The sequence below is a fragment of the Anoplopoma fimbria genome, chromosome 24 (genome assembly GCF_027596085.1).
Source record: "Anoplopoma fimbria isolate UVic2021 breed Golden Eagle Sablefish chromosome 24, Afim_UVic_2022, whole genome shotgun sequence".
In the NCBI taxonomy this organism is placed as follows: domain Eukaryota; kingdom Metazoa; phylum Chordata; class Actinopteri; order Perciformes; family Anoplopomatidae; genus Anoplopoma; species Anoplopoma fimbria.
This window is the reverse complement of record NC_072472.1, coordinates 16,691,485-16,708,156: the sequence shown is the minus strand read 5'-3', so window position 1 is coordinate 16,708,156 and position 16,672 is coordinate 16,691,485. Positions and strand designations below refer to the sequence as shown.

At 39.2% G+C, this 16,672-nt stretch overlaps 1 protein-coding gene across 1 annotated transcript in view; it reads right to left on the bottom strand.

Moving 5' to 3' along the window:
• gria3a (glutamate receptor, ionotropic, AMPA 3a) overlaps positions 1-16,672 on the bottom strand; it is a 66,857-nt gene that overhangs the window by 25,026 nt on the left and 25,159 nt on the right. Inside the window, exons 4-8 of the mRNA XM_054625269.1 lie at positions 11,405-11,592; positions 3,038-3,091; positions 2,613-2,774; positions 2,061-2,228; positions 1,505-1,609 (exon numbers count right to left, since the gene is read on the bottom strand). Coding sequence (XP_054481244.1) covers positions 1,505-1,609; positions 2,061-2,228; positions 2,613-2,774; positions 3,038-3,091; positions 11,405-11,592 — 677 coding nt within the window. The remainder of the gene's footprint in view (positions 1-1,504; positions 1,610-2,060; positions 2,229-2,612; positions 2,775-3,037; positions 3,092-11,404; positions 11,593-16,672) is intronic.

Below are 16,672 nucleotides of genomic sequence, written 5' to 3'. Positions count from 1 at the left end.
ACTAGCCTGTTGTGTCTACTGAACCTGAGATGATTCCTGTGGATGAATTATGTTTATTTCTGTTACAATCTGATTTATTCAGCCAAGAAGAAGTCAACGTCTCCCACTTCTGGTAGCTATGACGAACAATACTCACTCTGTTGTCACTGCAGATTGTCTCACACTGTTTGGATGTGCAGGGCGCTGTGATGCATTTTGCCATGTGAGCTAAACTATGTGGACAGTATAGGGCCACCTCCTTTTTGGTGCCAGCTATTGTTGGGAGTTTGTCAGAGTTTGAGGGATCACACTAAGGGTTCATGTTCATGTGTGAGTGTAGTGTATCTGGAGATATGTCATTGTAAAAGTCCTACTGAAATTATTCCTATATGCTGTCAAAAATCATTAGTGATTTTCGAATGTATTGTTAATAGATTTATAATTGAAAGTAGCACCGTGGACACATATCAGAATTGACCTTTTTGCCTCCAATCTTCTGAAGAGGCAGGTCGATGCATGCGTTTGTGAACAAACTTTCTCGGGTAACTGGAGTTTACAAGCTAATAAGGGGATAGACAGTGTTTTGTTAGTGGTGTTGAAGAAAAGGACCAAATGATTCAGCATCTTAACTAGCATACATTGACAAGTTCTACAGCTGTCAAGCTAAATGGCTGAATGACTTTTCTGAACGAGTGCACTTCTTGTTCATTAAGCCAAGGCACAAAACAAGACGTGTGTCTTGTTTTGTGCCAAATGTACAAACATAAAGCTAATGTGTGCTGTGACTCCCATTTCTTAGCTCTTTGCTGTCTGTCTCTAAGGCTGATAAGTATATTAATACAATGTAAAATAAAAAGGTTTTATTGGCTACATCACAAAAAAGGATATCTTGTTGACAGAGCACATCTCTATGCTGTAGCATAAAGAAAACAATCAATTGAATATCAGGTGCGCTTTAAGGTGCAACTCAATACTTCTGTAAGGACTGAAGCTTTAAAGCCTGCCTCACACAAGATGCTCACCCACCTAGCAGCTTTATTGTTATGGTGGATTAAAGGCCATGTTGGAGAATTTCTTTAAGGAAAACATTGAAAACTGGACTGAAATTCAAAAAGTCACATTTAAATAAACACATACACATAATAATACACAACATATCAGATATTTAAAATCTTGCAAAGCAAGTCCACATACAACAATTTGCTGGTCTGCTTGATGTAATTTCAGGTGATGACAGCTTATTCAGACATCAGCATGAACCCTTCAGACACCTGATTAGACAGACGCACCACTTGCTGGGTTGTGGTTTAAGCATCAAATTTTATAATTGGAATCACATGGCAGCTCTTTCGGAAACACTAAAGTTCTTCAAAATTATTGACTGAAGAGTTGAAACTTGCCTGGATTTATGTTAGTGGATAAAACATACAGTTCTAATATCTATATCATATGCTGATCCTGTTAAGTGTATTTGATTACAAAATATCAAATTATGACAGAGGTTTACGGCTGTGTGCACACTCACCTTCCTGGAGCCTCCTGACTTCATCTCATACACATCAATTGTGTAATTAGATCGTCGACCAAATGTGTCAAACTGGATGTTTCCTGTCATACCTTGTACTTGGACCTGCAAGGCACAAAGAAAAGAATAATAACCCTTGTCCTAATTGTACAACATGTGAGCAAACTCAACATGAAAACATGCAACAAATGGTCTTTAAATACAACGTCCAAAGTTCACTCTAGTGCCTTTTGGTTTCCCTATATTTTATAGGCAAGTATTGTGGCAGACAAAGGGATCAGATCAGTGTGAAGGGGTAACAAGTCTGGCAAAATGTGCAAAAATAGTGGAAGTTACAGATATTTAAGGGAAGAGAAACATTGCTTTCACTTTTTGCTTAGACAAAGTGATGAAGATATGAAAAAAAGATTGTTCTAACATGCTGTATTCAATTAAATATATTTTACCATAACAATACAATCTATAACTTTCAAAGCAGAATAGAGTGATATAAAGCAAACATTAAACTTTAGAGTAAATAAAATAAAAAGCAGAGCTGTTTGAAGAGACATCTGACCATTTTGAGGGCTCTCTCTATGTCGATGCCTTGGCTCCAGGGCACAGCAGGGTTCGCGAGGCAGTCTCCCGCACTCCCCCTGCGAGACACGTCCACTCGCTGGCGCCGTAGGTACCGGAAGGCCTCCGCAATCACGAGGATGGCATCGTGGGTCAGCGCTGATGTGTACTGAGACAAAGGTCACAAGAAACCGCAGTGACGCACATCATGCAGACTGTGCTGTTATCAAAGCAAGGTTATCGTCTCCGCAGCAGTACTTGGTGTATGAACACAGAGAGCAGTGCCACTGATGTAAAAAGTAAAAAAAATCAAAGCCTCACACTATGATTGACATTAAAATTGCGCGAGTGTGAAAGATGCCGCTATTCAAGGGCAAGCAGGTGACAAGTTATTTAAGGAGCGTCTCACTGAAATGATTCAGAATGACATATTTTCTCTGGTTTCACAGAGTTACTACCTAAAAACTTGGAGAAGGAGGGAAGAGAGAAAAAAATGTCTTTGAAGATGTTTAATAAAATATTACTGCAGCATTGGCGGCTCTGCCTCACTGACCTTCAGTGGAGTGTTTTTGGCTTCTGGAAATTCTCTTTCATCTAGGCGCTCCCAGCGCTGGAGGAACTGCTGGACGATGGGGCTGTCTGGGTTGATGATCTGGAAGCCTGTGATGTTGGCTCCACCAGAAAAGACCCTGTCCATGCTCATGTTGGAAACACCCTGAGAGCAAAGAACACAAGTGGCTGTTAGTGGTTAGAGAAATCATTAGCAGCAAAGAAAAAAAAACTGCTTTAGCTTTCCCATCAGTGGCTCATTACTTTGTTCTGTTTAATTACTGCAGTCAATTGGTAGTCTATCATCACTATTTTTTGAAAAGTTTGACTATTCTACAGAGAGTGTTGGATGTTTTTGCAATGCATTGCATCACATCGAGATGTGTTGTTCTGAGCTTTGTTGGATTGTGTCATGTTGCAAGTCCTCACCAGATTGGCGAGGATATAATGGTATCCTCTGCTGTTTTTTCCCGAGGTCACCACCTACAAGTCACAGGAGGAGACACACAATGAGTCACATACCGGTCTCATAACACTGACAACTTTTAAAGGGCTAGGATTCAGAGATGACAAAGACCTTTGATTTCATAACAGAGAGTATTTGGTTAAAAAAAAGGGAATGAAAAAAAAAAAACATTTAAGAGCGACATTTGCAAGAGCGAGTGGGAGCGTCGCACCACATTTGTACGTATGTGTGTGTGTGTTTGCATGAGACACACACAGAGAGCGGACAAACTGTGATGACAGCACTTGTTCCTTTCCATTAACTTCAACATGTAAAATAAGGTCAAGGCTCTGGCAATCCTCTCTCTCTCTCTCTCTCTCTCTCTCTCTCTCTCTCTCTCTCTCTCTGCAGTTGCTTGTGCTCTACAGTCTGCCGCTTTATGCTCCGCCCGTGTCAGTCGCACACTAGACTTAATTAAACCCAAAACATTGTATAGCACCTGTCTAAGCGAGCAGACACACAGAGAGAGCAGCACTGGCTCATTTCTTTAAACTTCTTCACCGGCCAAACCTCTCTCTCTCTTTCTCTCTATCTCACGCGCTGCCTTTCTCTCTCCATATCTCCCTCGATTCTGATTCTGCATTGTAGATTACGAAGCTTCAAAAAAGAAACTGTGGGGGTGGATAGTTGCTTTTTTTTCCCTCCCTGTCTTTTCACTTTCTACACTCCCCCACAGTTTTGATACAAGTGTGCTCATGCACTGAAAGCAGCTAAATGTTAGATGTCCAGAGTGATAGTGATATCATGTTGGAGAGAATTTATAGAGCACTTGAATACAGATGAGAGATTTTACAACAGCACTGCAACAAGAACATGAATCCCTGTGGTGTATCTCTAGTGCTATTTCCATATATTTCATTTAGGCCTGGCGTATAATGATGTAATAACTGCCCAGTTTCTTATTCAGTGCATGCACTCTCACACCTGTGCTTTCATTCACACCTGTGCACTTCAAACTCCTCTTCTTACTCCTCCCTTATTGTCTCGTAATTGTCTCTGGAGGGGGAACGTCCTTGCTCCAAGGTTAGCCCTCAGACCGGCTTATACACTCTGACAAATTCCAACAATAAATCCAATTACCTTCCTCGAAAATGCAAAATGATTTCATTGTGCCCAGCATTTTGCACCTCTCCCCACCGACTCTGACAGCCCATCACATGCTGCATTTTCCCTCATAAGCCCCAAAATAAAAATCCTAGATGCTTTTTCTGCTTATTGTCTTACAAATTGTCTTGAAAAGCTTTTAATTTCCTTTCATCCGTGTGAGATGGAGCCGCAGTGACCCAAGTGTAGCAGCACAGCGAGCACTTAATGAAGCTGCAGTGCCTGGAGTGACTGGCTACAACCCCCGTTTGTCACCAGCACACTCAGGCAGAAAGCACAAGACTTCAAACATCTATATGAGCATCCAAAACTGACACCTCAACTGCTGTTTCTGACTGAAACCACATTTAGCTGTTAGAAAATAATCAACTGCAAACATTTATCGCTAACTGTAGCTAGAAGCAACACGAAAACAAACAATAATGTTGGGGATTTTATTTTATTTGGCTGTCAAACAGGAGAGGGAAAAGTTATATTGAATGCCAAGGAATGTCATAAACACAAACGTTTCTTGGTTTATTGAACATCAGCTTAATGCTAAATGCTACAAGTTTCTGCAGCCATGATTTAAATATATAATATTTTATGAATCATAATATAAAGCTGTGGTGTATAGCAAATGCATTTTACTATCCAAATGGTCAAATTGCCTCAGTCCTTCACTGTTGATTTTATGTACTTTAATGCACCTCTCGTTAATAGATTTACCACTTGGCTTTTGTGTCAAATATTTTTTTTCAAGACAATCTGAAAATGTTTTGACTTGCATGAAAAAAAAAGAAAAGGAAATCTCCCTGACAGCTGCATTGGTAATCATCTGGTTGGCAACGAGCACGGAGACTGACCAGATATCTGGTTTGTTTGATCGTTTTTATACTTACACAATCAATTGGTGAGCCAACACCAAACTAAAAACTGTAAGCTCTGGTTGACTAAAAAACATTGTTCAAAGTAAGAACAGTTAACGATTAAACCAAAATGAAATAAATAAATTACTAAAAGACAAAAGCTATGTAAAGCAAAAAAAAATGTTCAGTTTCCACAAAATTATTGTTATCATAATTTTTCAAATGTAAATTTTCTAGCCCTCTGGTTTCACTGTAAACATCTAAAATTCATACTGATACAATAGTTTTTACCAATATACCATGGCATTTATATATTACATTGACAATGGATTATAATCAGAAAATGCTGTTTATTGTGTCACAATTCAACAAAAAAACAATATCAGCATGAATAGTTTATCACTGATTGGTTGAGCAAAGATGTTAAAAAAATTGTAGGTAATATATGTACATCTTTATCTCCAGAAAACCCTGTGAAGATCAGCATCAGACAAATATGATGACATTCAAAAACATAAACTAGCTGCATAACTATAGAATTTTTTTTTTCTGCCACTACATGAGCAGTACACTTGCTCTTGTAAAGGAGTATTTTATTCTATTTACTGTGGGATTTGCTCCATCCCTCTGTTGGCACTGCTGTTCTGGAAAAAAGCATCTGGGCATAACAAATATTTTTAGGATCCTGATGCTCCAGTTTCATGGTCCCCTGGGATAATCGCTTTTGTCTGTGAAACCACCACGAACTTGGATAAGGTCAGGCACTACCGTCACTAAGAGAGCTTCACTTTTATTGTCACAGGACTACTATCTTCCTTTCTGTCAAAATCCATTTCTCACAAAACAGCTTCTTCAAACAGCTCGGGGAAAAGAAGACCTGAGGCCTGAAAGCAAGAAGGAACCCGCAGCAGTGATTGTACTGACTGGCTCCTACATTTTTAATATCCATTGAATGGAGAGGAGAGTCTAAATGCCATCTTTTTTCTACATTTAATGTTCTTATCTTGCAGCAGTGATAAAAATTGGATTTGTTATGAGTCCTACCAAGAAGACTGACTGACATGAATATCTGCCAAAATGTTGTTGGATTTTATAATGGGCAATTAGTGTGCCCAAAACATGACATTTTCCCTATGACTGAGAAAAGGACATACATTTATGCGAGTGACGTGATGCACATTCCTGCATTGTTTTATGCTCTTCCACTGATCGACAGTTGGTGCGGATGAATTGCCAAGAAACGCTGCAATGAGTCAGCTAAGGTAAAGGTAAAAAAAAGAAGAAAACCTAACCACTAACAAAAAAAATCTACCTTTCAAATGTTTTAATAAGGAAGGATATACAGCACATTCAGCCCCTTTGTTAACCTTCAAGGACAAACAAAGCTTGTGGGACCACTTTTAAAAGTATTTATTTAAGCTAAGATAACTGGGTGCTGGCTATAGCTTCATATTTAACAGACAGAGTGGTATCAATCTTTTCTTCTAACTCTCTTCTAAAAATGCAAAATGACTCCTAACTTTAGACCCCTTTTTTTTATTCAATCTTTAAACTAGGACTGAGTCTGGTGCAGTGCAATCAAATGAATCATAGCTAACACACACAGACTCATGTTAATGTCTATGCATTAGCATTCACCTCTCTGTGGAGGATGTAATCAGAAATATGGGGCCATAAACTTGTGTTGTGATGGAGACAGGAGGAAGGACAGACAGAGAGCAGTTGTCTCAGGTCTCAATTATCTCTATTTGTCCGTCCTCGGGGCTCCTCCTGCCCTCCTGTCTGGACGAGCAGGTCTGTGCCATTTGAAGCAGGCCTGAGCCGAACGATCAGCTTATAATATTCCTACAGGAATCGACACTAATTAGGCAGACTGGAGCCCCAGTCCGGTGCAGAGCTGGATGTCTGCCCAAGTGCCTTCAAAAGGGTTTCGACTCTCTTCCCACTTATGGAGGCATCTCTTTGTTACAGTGATTTGTCAGCTACCTTCTTCAGAAGTGGAACAGGCATCCTAAGGTTGATGACTCTCCCCTTTCACCAGTCAACTAATTATTGTTACACTACATAAAAAAGGAAGTAATGTGAGGAATGAGTTAACTGTCAAAGAATTGCATTAATATATAGCAGAGGAAGGGCATGGCTGTATTAGTCCAAAAATCCTCTAATAGCTCTATTGTACTTCAAAACTGAATCTTTGAATGGAAAGTAGTTTTGCCTGATTATGAAACTGCTGTCTTTCTGTCCATCTGCAAATTATACACAGGAAAGACTGATTTTGATGAAACCTTGAAATTGTTTAATATCCTTGCTCCTTTCTAGCCCTTAAGTTCCAGTTATTAATATTTAAATTGTTAAAACATGTAAAAACATAACCTTTATTCTTTATTGAATGGATTCAGTGCAATTTAAGTGCTTAAATTAGGATTTTTTAATAATTCTTTTGCCAGTCTTCCTGGGATTGTGGGCAGCCTGATGGTTCCTCCGCTTCCAGCAGCCATCAGCTACACACTTCTGAACAGTCTTCTGATCGCGTGCCAATTTCAGCAAAATAAAAAATGTGTGTGAAGTTGTAACGTCCTTACTACCCTTGTTGCAGTTGCGCACTGGCCAACTCTCCTGCTTACGCCTGTTTGATGTTGTTTTTCATTTTCGGTTGCTTTAAACTCAGATTTCTCTAGGGTCCCGTTTGGATGCCAGCACCACAAAGAAGACTCTACAAAAACTTGTTTTTCTTTTTTCAGAAGCCATGTTTTCTTGTTTATAATGGAAGTAAAGAAAAGGAAATTAAGGTCTGAGCCAAGATAGTTGCCTTGTTGTTGTGGTTTATTTGTGGGGAATTTACCCATTGCTAAGTCCGGCCCCTTAAACGCAGACTGGCCAATCAGAGCGTAATACTGGCCAGCTCCAACCAGGATCCAACTACTGCTCCAAAATCTTGTGAAACTATTGGATGGATTGCCATTATATTTTGAAGATTCATTCATAGTTCTCAGAGGATAAATCCTATTGACTTTGGTGGTCCCCTGACTTTTCCTCTAAAGCCTCCACAAGCTTCACATTAGTGATTTTAAATGTAATGTCTCAAAAAGTATAGCAAGGAGTGCAGTGAAATTTTGCATTGACTTTAAGGCCCATGAACTACGATTTCTAAGGACTGTGTTTATCATGTTCATGTAGCATCACCAGGTGAACTTGTCAATTGCTCAATACTTTGATTTATGACCAAATACCTGCAAAAATAATGACATTTCCATCAGCCTCAGCTGTACTTTGTGTCTACTGCTAATTATTCAAATGCTAGCTAACAGGCTAAACTAGGATGATGAACATGTTACATTTGAAAATATTACCAACCTAAGTATGTGAAGTAAGTATAACCTTCACACAGCCTCTAGCATCGCCGTAAGCTCCAAGTCTTAGTTTAAATTGACTGTTTATTCGGGACCAAAACACAAATAAAAAAAATTCACCCCCTTAGAGAAAATGTTAATGCTACAGAAACCATTTTATATGTCATGGCCTTTGAAACCACTAAAGCAGCATACAAAACTACAATTCACATACAGGATTAAATAACATCCACACAGATGTAATCTCCAGTTCACCTCTGGGTGTTCAGCACACTCCCATTTACCCTTCACAGTACTAGACAGGGAGACTCAGACTACACGGCTCAATTCCCCCCAGCTCTCTTTTCTCTCTCTGACTCTTGTGCATCTTCTGTCCACTGTAAAGGAGAAGGCTCGAGGTCCTCTGGCAGGGATTATAAATCAACTGTGCTTCTGTTATAGATGAGAAGCCTTAAAGGTGTTTATCGCTCCATCTTTACTCTGAGCAGACTGAAACTTTCAAAGCCGGTGAGAGGTGAGCTAAAAAACCCACAGAACATTTATCAACAAATAAAGCCCTGTTCAAGTGGAACTACCTTGACAAAGGTAATTAGCACAAAATGAATGATTGATATCTGCATATAGATAATTTATAACGCACAACATAATAGTCTAAATGCAGGTAAAAATATAATTGAATTTACATAATTATAGCATTTATGGGGTCAAATCCTAAACACTGGTTTAAAAATAAATCATGTCCAGGATGGTCGCTTCCTGATGTCTGAGTGATCTCGGTTGTGTTTGCTCACTCCTGCCTTTGTGAGAGATCTCCCCTCAAGCTAGGAGGGTAGGCTATTTATAGTAGGCTCATTGTTGTTGCTGTTATGGGACAGTGTGTCCTACTTACACTGGGAGGTGATATTACATTAAAGCAAGTGTTGATGTCACAGCTTGTATAAGGAATAATTCTCTAGAGACGCAGGCATGTCTTGCTGCTATCAAGCATCTGGGGAGACACTCGTCTGACAGATGCTGCCTTCAAGGCCACCACTCGCATTAATCCGCCACAGTAAAGAGATTATGATCGGATCGGCCTGACGTGACACCAAGTGACCGACAGCTATCTGTTTCAATAACTTCAATCTAATATGGAGGCAATTTGAGAATATTTGAAGAAACCCTCTGTATCAACGTGAAGGGCAGAGAGAAACAAACATCGCTTAATTAGTGAAAACATTCAGTGTTGTCACTAGAAATATTTCCCCACGTCAGAGAAAATGAAGACAGATCTGCAGTGAAGGTCAGAGTAAAACTCATAAGGCCGGCAATAATGAAGATCATTACGCAGAGGCCAGAAGCCTTTACAGACAAATATCTCAGCAAAGAACAGAAGGTTAAGATGTGCTCAGGATTTAATGGTTCAAATGAGCACATGCAGAAAACAAACTATGCTTGTGGGCTTAATGGTTTTTTAACACGTTGCACTGCTGAGTAGCTGCAGTACAGTAGCTGCAATGACCCAAACTGGAGGGAAACAGACAACTTCTAGCTGTCAAATTGGTCACATTTTATTTATCAAAAAGTCTTATACTTAAACATCAAGATCAGCCATTTGTCAGTGAACTCAAAAACGACTCATATGAGAGCTTTCAAATCCCTCTACTGTTTGTTTATGGTTTGGCTTACACAATAAAAACTATTCGGTTTTAGGTGCAGTTTCCAGTGTCACACTTTACAAGCTCAACAAGTCACCTCTACCCTGATTATTGTCCTCTCACCAAGCACTTTGTGCGACAGTATAACAATGTCAGGCTACTTCCATTTTTCCTCCAAAGGCAGGACAGTAGTTATTTGTATGGACACAAAATGGTGCTCGTCAGGAAAAATTGTAAACAGAGGTTGATTCAAGAGACCAGTGCTGTAATTTTTATGCCGGGAGCAGTCTCGCATTAAACTAGTTTTTAGTGTCACTAAAATGGCTACTTGAATGCAAGTCATACATTTAACTGTAAAATATATATAGATATTCAGTGTCAGCACTAACTTTATTTTATATTAAGAGTTAGGTCACACATTTAGCTAAGGATCGGGTTAAGTACTCACTAAAGAAAGCTATGAGTTGAAATAAAAGATAATATATATCATAATTAGGCATCAGGCTAATTAAATGTGAATTCACACTTCCAAGTGTTATCACATTCATTCACCTTTATATCACACTAACTGACATACACAACTCCCATGAGTTATCAACATTTATCTATACACATAAAATGTCATCCATTTTCTTGAAGCAAGTGTAGTAGACCACTGATCAAAAGAAGAAAAAAAAAAGATGTGAAATCAAGGCTTCTATTCAATGCGCAAATACATTTAAAAATAATCATGTGCTACAGAGCTTCTATTCCTCAAAATGAAAACTAATGATCTTCTGAGTGAGTAAGTAAATTCCCAGTTAACCCTCATTTAATACGTTTTTGACAATAAGGTATTCTCCACGGTGCAGCCACAGTGAGCAGCACGCTTCAACAAACACTGAATCTGAATCAAGACTCATGTGGGAAAACTGTAGCTGATGATCACCTAGGAAACAAGGCTGAGGAAGCTGTTTAATTCCTCCACGTGAATGAGACCCAGGTGACCTCAAACAACGTGCGAACAAAAAACAACAAATAACAAGCCTTAATTGAGAGTACCCATCTCGCCTGCCTTAACATTGTCTTCTAAATGAGAATCTTGAGATCTGAGGCAATCATGATGCACTCTGGATGTGTAGGGTAATAAGAAAAAATCAATGAATAGTTGGGAACAAACAAAGCCAGGAGAGTGCCTTATGTCACTTAGTGTGAAGATGAAGATGATGTTCAAGGCAAAAACTGAGGAAAATACAGCGTTTACTCTACTGGAACATGCAGATCCACAAGGCTTAATAAGGGTGTTTAAGGACAGAAACGTTGTCTCCAGTTATTTTTGTTAAATAGAAGTGTGTGTTGGCTCAATACAATACCTGCTCAAGTATGGAGTTGATCCTGCCCACCTCACAGTCAATGAGAAAACGTTTCTCTTGCCGCCGGTCCATCTCCTCGATGATGCGTCTGTACTCTGTGGGGTCCACAATGTTTCCCACCGAGCGAGCTGTCACCTGCCAGTTATTGGCTACAGCCGACTCCATGATGGCCTGGAGGATTGCAAAACCTGGAGGAGCAGAGGAAGAAGAGCTCCATCACGCAACTCTTTTTTTTTTTTTAAAGAGCACACCAGCAGGGAAATGCTGAGAGTGAGAATCGAAATTGCTGTAAAGAAGAGCTGTGAGGGTATGCTGGCTTTCTATTATGGTTAGCAACATGTTTAATGCCTGAACAGCTTTTGACCAGTTTTATATTCCAACTACAAAAAATCTGAAACATAAAATTCCCTAAGAAATAAAAAAAATGATGATAGAAAGGTCTGTGTTATTCAAACAGTCTCCAGACAATGAAATACGGACAGTTGCTAGAGTACATGGATAAGAGAAAGAACACTGATAACAATAATTTGGGAATTCCACGCTCTTGCATTGGATGCTTTTGCAGTACATGTATATATTTATAAATCCATGCTGTCAGATATACAATTAATGACTTTTAACTTGAGTTATGAAAGAGCTGCATTACAAAGGTTTAGGAATAAGAAAACTCATTAGAAATAATGACGAAGATGAAACAAGAGTCCACAGAGGTTGATATACCCACAAAAGATTAAGTTAAAGCTGTGACGCCCATAACAAAGATAGAGAGGTTACAGAGCATAATTAACTAACTATTAATTGGGAAATGGCTATGTCCCATGCTGCCTTGGCAGTGTGTCACAGGAGGTCACTTCACTTATCTCTTTTTCGCCTGCAAATTTAAGGCTAAAGTTAACACAAGTAGGGAGCACTGACACAACAATAAGACATGAGGCACATACTCCAGCAAATGTAGTGAAATGGACTGCTAATGATGCAGTTCAGCAAGCACAATGGGCGATACTCAATGCAGAGCTCAGTGTGCCATGGGATGAATCAGTAGATGAGGTGTATGAAAGGAAGAAGCTGAGCTAACAGATCCTTGGCTGAGCAGTGACACTGAACAGCCAACACCCACAGGAATTTGTGTGGTTCCACTGATCGTTTACTAAAGGGGTTAAGGATACATGGTCAGCAGTCATGATGGGCCACAAAGGCACTTTCTACATTCGCCAAAAAGAGAGACATCAGTGACTCTAGCTAAAAGGGAGAGAAGCAAGAAAGTCTTTGTTATATTTGTTTGAAACAGTGAAGGTGAGGAAAGTCACTTGCGGCTTTTGTATATTTTATTTTGGAAAAGAAACAAGAGCTTCGGCTGGGAAAAAACAACAACATGTTGTGGTTGATTTACACACCTTAAATCATACTTCTTGTTCATAAAGTTTTGTTTCTACTGAGCTTTTTATCCATTAATATGACATTATGGTAAAATCAGAGATGATATAATCAGCTACTAGGTGGCATTGGTAAATTTGGCCTTGTAGTCGGTGCAGATAAAAGAAAAGGAAGGTGAATTGTCTGATTTCTGGTATTGTTCCAGTCAACCAGAAGCATCTCCTGCTGAGCTATATGACGTTTTCATGGAGCTGATTCAACAAAACATCTGTTATGTGAGGGCACACACAGTGACATGCTCACACACACTGTCACATACACTGTCCCATGAGCTAAGGGTCACATAGATGCTTACAACCATACGGGATAATAAAATATGATCTTGGGTTTTTGAAAAAATAATATTAAAATAAAATAAAGGTTAAGAATCATAGGACCGTTCCGAATTTACAGTTGAAGCACTTTAAACAACTTGTGTTGTATATTATTTCTTTACATTATCATAAAATTAAACGATTACTTAAGTTTTAAGAGTTAAATTGTGTATTGCAATGTTGCTGCTGCCAGTCTTATGGGACAAACAATAATGGTGTCAAAATAACTAAAACACAACAGAATTACAGGAAATTTTACATCACAAAAGTTAATTTTAAACTGTTATGTACAGCATTTGTTACAAATAAATTAGGTGCATTCATACCAATAGGTTATGTATTTGTATTTATTCTTGTGAGTCATAGGTATAAGAATATCATAAACAAAGTGTTTGGCTGATTGACAGAAAATCTTTGTTTAGGTCTTGAGTTCAGTGAGCTATTTGAGTTGCGTGAAATATCTAAGCTGGTATCTAATGTCAGTGTCAAACCCCTCAACGTAAGTGACTTACAAAAATGGATGCAATTCAACAAATCCAGTCCATTGTCTAATGAGGCCATGAGACAGAAAGTATAAACTAGGAAGAACTGGAGCCATTAAAAAACGCACCATGTAGAATGACCAATGACCCTTGAAAAGGTAGCAACTTATCAAGCAGAAGATATATTAAAAACAAGCAAACAACCGAATAAATAAACAGCTCCCAAGACAGATAATGACAATGTACATGATACATTTGCATATTTCCATTATCTGAAGAACAGTGCACACAATGTGTCGAGTGCTGGTGGGAGCTCATTACCTGCAGTATCGAGTCATAACTAACTGAAAAAGGTTTACCACAGCCACCACACTACAGCTGACTGGATTAAACGAGCAGAGCAAAGCAGCATCACATGCTGCGTTACCCTTTTCTCTGCTGATTCCATAAAATAAGGGATATTATAACGGGTGCTGAAAAGCCGGTGTGAAATGTGTTTATGTAAATACAAGTCGGCCACAGAGCCTCTCTAGTGGAAGCTTACATTACACAGGCTAAATGGAAACTGGTTCTCATACTGTATCACAGTAAAGTGATGACCTACCTCCCTGCAGCACAGCTCAGACACTCTTAACTATCATGGCTGCTGATGCTGTTATATCTCCTCCTGTATGCATGCTTTACTAAGTTAAGTTTTTTTTATCAGTGCTCATTAATACTTTAGACAGGGTTTGGGTTGGCTAAACAGCTATCCATGCATTATTTGTAAAGGTTTGGGTATTATAAAGCCTCAGTGAGGCCCTAAGACTGGTGAACATGCCCTTTTAATATTAGAGTTCCTTATTTCTTGAATAATTTAATTGTTACTGCTATTAGACCTGAATTTTAAAGTCCCTCTCCACTTAAAAATGTATTTCCCTTATTTTTACCTCAGTTAGATGTTTGACCTTCACTGTGCAGAATGATGTTTGTGCAGAGTTTGAAACAAGAAGGTTGTTTTCAAATTCATTCACCGAAAGAGGAAAGTTTGTTAAAGCTGATTTTACGATGTGTTTGTAAAAGCACGACTTTGTGACATCACAGCTAGTCAAATGACACTAGTGTGATGTGGGGCCCTGAAGCCTCCAATGCACATAAATGAGAATGGACTTTTCAGTAAAGTAGGAGACATCTTAGTTAAACTTTAAAATAGATAATATTTGCAAATTTACTGATTGAGGACGAAGCCGATCTAATGTGTTTTAGATTGTCTTTTTTGTGAATGTCTTAAACATGTCTGCAGGGGATATTATGTGTATCTTTGTGTCTGTGTATGTATAATGCTTGAGGAAACTAAATTATAGACATCTTATCCTTTTGCATCATTTTGCATCTCAACAGGACCAACTGTATTTCAAACAATACCTTCAAATTTGTCAAATTCTGATGCAGTCCAGTCCAGTCAAACTACATGCAGAGAATGTGGAGTTGCTCTAGACTGGTTTTCTTGTAGATTCAGAGGGAAGATTAGCTCAGATTATTTTATTACAATGAATCTCATCATCCATTTGTTTTAATGTACTGTAAGAGTTAACTAGTCTTTTTTTCCCTTACAGCTAAATTCTTATTTAGTTTCATTAAAGTGTACAAGGTTGTAGAATCTCCTTAAAAGAGTACTCCCCTGTGAGTGTGTGTGTGTGTGTGTGTGTGTGTGTGTGTGTGTGTGTGTGTGTGTGTGTGTGTGTGTGTGTGTGTGTGTGTGTGTGTGTGTGTGTGTGTGTGTGTGTGTGTGTATGCCATTAGCAGCAACTGTAGCCTCAGGCCTCTAGCCACACCCCCAGATTTGTTTTACATTTTGAAATTAGTAGTCCTCTGAATTTGATTCTGAATACATCTGACAAGTTACTTATGTTAAGACCTTTCCTTCAGTAGATGTAGAGCATAGCCCGGTCCTTTTGGGGCCACGAGGGGGGCTTTTAGATCTCTATCTTTTGGTCTTTAGCATTCATGTGCAAATAACAGAGTTTTAAAAAAAGCGACTCTCCTCACGTAAGGTAGTGCTGACTTGTACTTCTGACTGATGTGCATTATTGAATCAGAAATGTTTTTTACAGAAATCATCCATTCACAGCAAAAAAGAACCGTCTCTTCTCAACTCGCTCTTCCATTCTCACTGGTGACGCCACTGATGGACATGTGAGCTGGCATGTTCCCAATAGAGCTCCTAAGTATTCAGGGCACAGCGGCTCAACTGACATGTCTGCCCTCCATTTCCCATACTGGTGACCTTCACAGTGAAGTGCTCGGCAGACAGCACTCGGATCAGGTATGGCCTTTAAAGACAAGTGGCTCTCGCTGGGCGCCACCACACCAGCCAGTCAGACTGAAGAGACAGAGATGTGTGTCTACATGTCCGCCAGTCAGGGAGGTTAAGGAATTTAAAAAGGAGATTCAGTGCAACTGTCCCGTTGTGGTCTATTGTGAAGAGTCTGATCGAGAGCTGACCACAGACTGGATCGTCTCTGTCATCGTCCAAGATATCAATGCAAGAATCCAGCACAGTGAATCTCTCTGGTGGCAGAGGGGAAATGCAAAAGGCTGAAGCTGAGTGTCAGCTCTCCTCCCAGTCTTCTGTCCCATAGCACTGAACACCATAAGCTGGGATCTGCATGACACTTTGAGACATGTTAGTAGCTGCTTAAGAAAAAGGATTTGGGGGGATTTACAAGCGATTCCCTGAGAGTTTTATTTTCATTCCCTTTCTGTCTGTAAACTAAGCTGGATATTTGGGATTTTAACATTTATATGAGCTTGTCGATGTTAAAGATATGTGGACATAAAAGCTTGTATTTTGAAAGTCCTAAACTGGGGAAATTATCTCAATATGGCATATGGTGTACTCTAACTTCAATAACTATAAATGTGAAATCTGAAGGTCAAAGGACATCCAAGGTCTCTTGGTGAATATTAACACTGATGTGATTTATCAGTTGGTGAAGAAATGACAAAGTCTTTTGGTCCAAGAGTTTTGGTTGACTTTGTAAACAGATGGCGTTTTA